A 7,605-nucleotide genomic window follows, 5' to 3' on the forward strand; every position below is an offset into this window, starting at 1 on the left:
CACACAGGGGCCTCCTCTGTCATTGGTTTTCAGGAGATCTGCATACAGAAATTCCATTAGTTTATGTCAATTACTTATTCGGAGCTCACGAAAGCTTAAAAAATATGGATTGGTTCAGCAGCTGGATTAAAATAGGCCTGTGCTGTATGATCCAGAGGAAAGATTGACCCAAAACAGCTGTAATGATGTAACCAAATGGAGAATTTGATGGTGTGCACTTCTGGGCCAACTGCTAAATATCCTTACTCATACTGAATTTGACCTAAACAAAGTCCCATTAAAAACTAAAATGAAGGGACTTACCCATCACCCGTATATGCCAGGTTTGTTAACGTAAAACAGTTAGCATTGTTATTAATTGTTGGCCCTGTCAAGGGCTCCTTTTAGATCAATTAGCATTAGGAAGAGTTCCCAGCCTGTTGCCATGGGAGCTTGCCAGGTTCATGCAGTTATTGGGCAATTAGTAAAATAGCCTAGCAAGCTATAAGGAACAGAAATAGACATTTGCTCTTGGCATATCTGCAACTGTTATTCTGGGCCAGGCACTCTTATCATTAAGATTGTGCTGGACTGGTCATCTGAAGTTTAGCACTCATTATCTTTAATACTACATGACCAATCGGCATGAAATTTGGCATAGGAATTAAAATTTCAGGCTTTAATCATGCTAATTGTTGTAACTAAAATTTTAATCATAGGTCAAGATGTAGCCCCATTCAACCAGTGGAGCTGAGAAGCTCAGTTCGCACGTAATGCTAAGCCAAACTATGGCTTGGAATGAATCAACAAGTATGCTGGTGGTGCACATTTAGCAAATCATGACCAAATGTGTGGGCAGGCGGAAGACCTGCTGGTGGGTTTCCCACCCGCGGAGGCTAATGGAAAGCTCCAAAACGCATTCTGAGGATGCTGGCTGGCAGAGATTTCCAGGAGGTTAAGCAGAGATTTCCCACATCACTAGCAACTGGACCATTTCAGCCAGAGATTCAAAAAGCTAAATTTAGGACTTTGTGTAGGCAAAAACAGATGTTCCACTACTGGTACCAGTTGGCAATTGGGACAACGTGCCTGGCCTCCCCCATCTGCTGCTGCCACTTTGAATGGCCAGGATGCAGCCTCTGTGGTGGAAGCAAGCAGTTTGGATGGGTCTCTCCATATAGAAAAGAATACCTTGAAGTTCCTGTCAAGTCTACCTGCTATTCAAGAGTTTGCTGTTTTTGGTTTGTCTCAATCCAGGGGCCATATTTTATCAGGAATTCCGAAGTACTGGTTTGCTGAGTGGCTTCATGTTTCTCTTTGGGTAAGCATATTCCTTGAATACTTTACTCACGTTGGTTGTAAGGCATTTAAGCAAATGTAACAATATTGATAAAGGCAAGGATACATGGCCAAGTCAAACCATGGGAGCACGAGGGCAGGCTGGCTCTGCTTTCTGCCTACAGGTAAGGAGGGCAACATAGGAAGGAGTCACCCTGACTGTGGCTCCCATTCCACGAATGGAAGGAAATGGAACCGGTCATGTTGCAACTTGACAAAATGGCTAAACAGTTATGGGGCTTGTGCCGGTGGGGGTGAACTTTTCATTGTTTATCAGGGATGGGGAATGTGTGACCTTCTGGGTGTTGGAGGAGTACAGATCCCATCAACTCTGGCCATGGATCAACCAATATATATGAGCTAGACTACAGATTACCTCAACCTTAAATAGGCCACTTCTGGATGGCTACACTTCACTTGTGGCGTCTACCATCTACAGCTTGTCACTTGAATCCTCCTGATGAACAGAACAAAGCAGAGAACAATTCTCATGGATGCACTTCTCACTTATTGTAGCGCCACACGTTTCACAGTAAAACACTCCTTCAGGAACTTGAAAAGCTTACACCTTAAAATCTTTTTTTTTAAAAAAAACCCTTTGTCAGGGAACTGACATCGGAGCCAGAGGTGGAGGCAAGGCTCCCAAGCGATGCCGGAGAAGGGCCCAGCAGGGAGAGAGGCAGCTCATCGGCTGGGGAAGGAAATCAGCGTAACACCAGGGATAAAGGGGGGCAGATGGGGGAATCGGCGAGGGGGCTCCAGGACTCCTCGCCGAAGACCAGCGGGGAGAGCACGAGTCCTCCGCTACCCACACCCACCCTGCGCAGAAGACTTCCGCGCAGGGAAAGTAGGCGTAGACTTGGCGTCAAAGAACTTCTTTGCTGGAAGAAGTTCAAGAAATGCCCACTGACGGATTCTGCTAGCGACTGAACAGCCACGAAGTGAAGGGCTGTCCAGCCAGGAAAAGGTTTAGCCAGGCAACCTAGCCAGGAGTGGCGGCAACTTACGCACGAGCAACCCCATATAACCATTACACCCTTCAAGAACCAACTTGAAAAGTGGTAGATCAACATTTTATTCTCACTGCATTGATCATCCCAATTCAGGACTGGGTCTTAAACTTAGCGGTGAAGCATTATGTTCTAGCATACAGAAGGTCTTGTTCAGTTCCTTGCATCTCCAAGTAAAGATATTGGGTTGCTAGTGATGTGGGAAGTCATTGCTTACGACCCTGGAAAGCTCTGCCAGTCAGAGGTGAGAGGGAGCCAGAGGGACAAAATGGTCTGACCTGGTGTAAGGCAAATTTCTGTGTATTTAATTTGTGGAGGGTTTGCACACCAATGCTGGGTAGTGATGGGGACAAGAAAGATTTGTTATGTATCTGAAAGAAAGCAAGGCACGATACAAAGCAAAAGACGGAATTAAGAGCAACAAAATCCTGATCATAAGCTTATAAGCTTATAAATGTAGTGCTGTTTTACTGTTTTATTGCACTGTAATCTACCTTGAGATTATAGGATGAAGGTCTGAAAATTCTCTTATAAGTAAATAATCTCAAGAAACACAGGAAACAGCTTTATGTTGAGTCAGACTTTTGGACGTTTGAATTCAATATTGCATTGAATCACACTGGATCTCCAGGGCTTTGGGGAGATGCAGGGCAGTGAACCTGAGGCATTCAGTGTGTAAACCATGTGGTTTTATCATTGAATTATGGCCCTTCCCTAAGAATACATGTTTACTCACTTTAAAGCACTAGGACAGAAATGCAAGTCAGTTGAAGGGATGCAGTCTCAAAGTCCAACTGTGGTAATCAAATGGTGAATGTAGCACACTCTGAGACACCCTGGGAGGAGGAGGAAGAGAGATACTAAATGCTGTTGCCATGGAAAATCTCTGCACAATAGGGAGGACCCGGATTGCCAATTGTGCTAGATGTTGGAGCCAGGGTGTGAAGAGAAACCAGGTGGAAGCAACTTCCCCAAGGGAACAAGATACTGTGTAAGACTGCCTTAAAAGTGCTGTGTGAGATTTTGATCTCAGTGAGTGGAAACTAAGCTTCCACTTGCTGATACGTTCCGTTAAGAAATCTCACAGAATTATAGCTCAGCTAGTAGAATTCCTCAGACTGCATTGCTTCACACATGTCCACAGACAGGACTAGAGCTGGAGGAGAAATTCACATTTGAAAGCAAGCTTATTAATTTTTCCAAAACAAAAAGCGAACTGAAACACAGCTATCCTCCAAAATTCACACGTCCCGGGATTTTACAACACAGTTTCCCAGCCAAGTAAAGTATACGACTGTGTATGTACTGGGGAAACTCTGCATAAAAAGGCATGCATTAGTGACAATGGCATACAGAAATGCGTTGTATTGAAGAAAGTTGCATACAAAAATGTGTATATTAAGAGAAATTCAAACAAAAATGCTGATGAATTTCCACGAGGACTGTGTGTGTGTGTGTGTGTGTGTGTGTGTGTGTGTGTGTAAGAGAAACCAAAATTGACTGATTTGTCCATCCTTAGACAGGACAGGTGCTATTTATTATCCCACATTCCCCCTCACTTCTCACATACACATGCATCAGTGGCATAGGGTAACACAACCTGAAGGCTGTGCTTTCAACATCAAGCAGCACACTCAAGTTCTCCAGAGGTGAAACTATCCCAGCACCAGACAGTGGCTGTATCAATGGCATTTCACCATACAAGTGAGTGCTGGGCACAATTTTGGCTTTAGGCACGATCCCTGGAATGCAACCCTGGCGTATGTTGCAGGCTTACTATATGCCAGCTGCTTCACATATCAACTGGGTGGGTTTAAAAGAGGTTCAAACAAGTTCGGATCCTGCTTGAGGGCAGATCCCACAGGCAACTGTTTGGCCACCTGAGAACAGGATGCTGGACAAGATCCCGCAAGCTGTTCCTGTGTTCACTTGCTGGAGTAATACAATAAATGCTTGGACTTTAGTGACCAGAGCAGGCCTGGCACCCTTATCGTTTATGACAGACCCCTTAGTTTCTGGTTTTAGAAGGTTATGAGGCTAAAATGGAAGAGAATAAGGGGTCTGTAGATTTCATTAATCAACAAACTTATTCCCTCCCTCCCTCCCTCCCCATCATTTGGAAGAGTTGTGTCACAGGCTCCTTCCATGTGGCCTAAATCTCCAGACCTTATTGAAGCAATTTGACTTTCCTTGCCAGCAGGGCCCATAATTATACTGTGGTTATCTTGGGCGCTCTCTTTTCATATGCAAACCATGGTGTCGCCTGACTTCATGACTTTGACAATGCTTCCACAGGTGTTTTCTGTCGTTTGTTGGGGTTTTTATACTCACACGGAAAAAAGGCAAGGAATGTTTGAGAAGTTTTTATATTGACTATGGACAGATTCCTGGTAAGTTTTATCCTGGAAATATTTTGCCTGTCATCCCTATCCACACAACTGAAAAGCATCCATGAGCAGAATAGTCAAAGGGGGAAAAAACAAACCCACATCAGATAGCTCTTCCAATCATGTTTAATAAAAATTGCTTCCCCTTAATTTCTCATCCCATTTCCAGTAGGTTTTTCTTTTTTAAAAACCTCCGAATGACTTCCATCCCATTGCCACAGTCTATCATAGCAAAACAAAATGAAGCCTGCAGTGAGAAGCCTTTTAAGAGGAACATAATTAAACTTGTTAGATTTGATTTATCATTGTTGCTCCGAGTCCTTTTTTTTTTAAAAAAAAAACTTCTTCTTTTAATCCCACAGGAAAGGAGATGAGGAGTAAAATACAGCCAGATTCAACCAGCTTATCCTACGGCTCTTTATGTAATGAAGGTGACTCTGCAAAGACTCAAAGCTAAGAGAATAGAGCGTTTTAAATTCCAGTTAACAAGAGAAGCTTTCCATTTATTGGCTCCGTATTCAATACCACCCTTTTATCACACTTGTTCATTACGTGTCAAGTTATTTTATCCTGACAGTTCTTATGGTTATTTAATCCTCTTTGAGGATCCCCTGGCTATCACAAATGCATTGCGGTTTAAGCCAGCTATTGTGCCTGAAAAAAAGAAGAAGCAGCAAGCAAGCAAGCAGTCATTAAATGGACCCAGGGTGTTTTCCTTCTGCAGTGGATCTTCCTTGCTTTTCTGCAGCCAAAGTGGTTCGGGGCAGGTGGGGATGAGATAAACACACAATTGTGCAAACATTCTCCTTGATTTCCATTTGAGTGGAACAACGTGAGGGCAGCAAATCAGAATTGCGCCTAACCCAGCTCCTGCCAACCTAGCACTTCAAAAGCACGTCAAAGTGCAAGTAGATAAATAGGTACCACTCTGGCGGGAAGGTAAACGGCGTTTCCGTGCGCTGCTCTGGTTCGCCAGAAGCGGCTTAGTCATGCTGCCCACATGACCCGGAAGCTGTCTGTGGACAAACGCCGGCTCTCTCAGCCAATAAAGTGAGATGAACCCCATGACTGGACCTAATGGTCAGGGGTCCCTTTACCTTTTTATGGTGGCCACTGACACATCACACATACCCCCCCCCAATGCATCACAGAAAGGACAAGAGGACACCGATTTTCATTAAAAGGACATATGCTAATTCTATGTTTAGATGCAAATTTAGAAATAATTTCTGTAATTTAAATAGGAATATAATACATCTTGCCATACTGGGGAAGACTGTCACAAGGTGACTTCTCTGCCTGCTCAGGCTGCTGTCCATACTGCTAATTGTTGGTGGGCTTAGAAGACCCTGTTGTCCCTTCTCATGGTTGTCTTTGAGCCAGAATTGGACCAGACAGGCCTTCAGACAGAGGCTTGGCTTGTAACCAGTCTTCAGACGCAGCACCTAGAAGGTGACAGTTCATCCCCAGCCTTTGAAGAAGAGGGGTATTCTCTGCAAAGTAAAAGCATAAGCCATCCTACGAAGAGCATATCCTCACAGTGTTAAGTCATCTGGAATAATTATTCCTCCTGGATCCAGGACTTGCATTGCCCAAGCAATCCTTCACATCTTGGATGATCTGGAAAAAGGCAAGCTACGTAAATCCAAAATTGTTGTTCTGCTTATGCAAGAAGACACGAAGGCTCTTGAGAACTGCTGTAGGACCTACCAATTAGAGTGCTCCGCAAACCCTTAAGCATTTGCAGAACAGCACTATTTCCCTTCCAATCACAGTTTCTACGTGTCCAAGTTTGGATTCAAAGCCATGTGTAGAAAGCAATAGGATTTTTATTTTTTTTTAGCCCCTATCTTTAGTAACCTTTTCCAAACTCATTGGCTGGAGATGTTTCCTCTGTGGTGGGCAGCTTTGACTAAGGATTTCCTACTGACCGGCCCATGAGGTCGGGGAGATAAGTGGAGGCATCTGCACTATGTCACAACCACCCACCCCTGCATTATTAGAGTCAACAGCATCAATTTTGATGGTGTACGAACAGGGTGGGACCATCACACACACATTACCACTAGGTGCTGGCTGTGGAAATTTACCTTAATTGCCATAAATGGAATTGCTAACTTTCCAGGATTTCCCCCATAGGCAGCCCAAGACAATACTATATACAAGGAAGATAATGGGATGGAAACCTGGCAATTCTGTTTAAAATGCTTGATATATTTTTCACATAGAATACAGCTCATCTGTGCTTCAGATGCTAACTAAAATTCAGAATGTTTGCGATGCATTTACTGCCTGCCAGCGGCGTTCATATGGCACTAGTGTTTCTCATCCACGATCATTTTTTTAGCTTGCTATATTAAAGAGACAAGAGTTTAAGCATATTTCTGGGCATGCTGAGCCGTTCAAGGAAATGTGCTGTTCTTAGCGCCAAGTTTTCCGTTCTGAATATGTGCCTATGGGTATCAGCTATCAGAACAATTGCCAATTGCCGTGCTATTGCTGTAGTGGACAAATGTTGTAAAGGCAGCCACAAGCAGATTTGTCTAGGGCAGAGGAGGTTTGCTCCAGGAGCAGCAGAACTTGTAACTCCAGGATTGGCAAGTGCATGCAAGGATGCTGAAGGTTGAAATCAACATGTTCACTTAGAATCTAGGCCAGAGCTTTCCAAACTGTGTCACGGCACGTTAGTGTGTCGGCTGCAGTGTGTAGGTGTGTCACACAAATGCTCCCCACACTCCTCCCGGGGCTGGTAAAGGGTTAGGTTTAACCTCCGGTTTGCTAGTAAAACTGAATTACTGTGTTGTGAAATGATGCATGTCTAAAAAGTGTGTCACCCACACGAAAAGTTTGGGAAGCTCAGATCTGGGCCTTGACTTCATCGCTGAAGCAAA

General features: G+C 44.0%; 1 protein-coding gene across 3 annotated transcripts in view; it reads left to right on the forward strand.

Annotated features, from left to right (window-relative positions):
- The window catches only part of NIPAL2 (NIPA like domain containing 2), a 40,071-nt gene extending 34,638 nt beyond the window's left edge, over positions 1-5,433 (forward strand). For 2 of the 3 annotated variants that reach the window (XM_083749822.1, XM_083749824.1), the window contains 3 exons: positions 1,237-1,300; positions 4,623-4,717; positions 5,077-5,433. In XM_083749822.1, coding sequence (XP_083605948.1) covers positions 1,237-1,300; positions 4,623-4,717; positions 5,077-5,171 — 254 coding nt within the window. In that variant the 3' untranslated portion in view covers positions 5,172-5,433. The remainder of the gene's footprint in view (positions 1-1,236; positions 1,301-4,622; positions 4,718-5,076) is intronic. The other variant, XM_083749823.1, reaches the window with a different exon arrangement.
- The last annotated feature ends 2,172 nt before the right edge of the window (positions 5,434-7,605 follow it).

The sequence above is a fragment of the Podarcis gaigeae genome (assembly GCF_964106915.1).
Source record: "Podarcis gaigeae genome assembly, chromosome: 7".
Classification (NCBI taxonomy): domain Eukaryota; kingdom Metazoa; phylum Chordata; class Lepidosauria; order Squamata; family Lacertidae; genus Podarcis; species Podarcis gaigeae.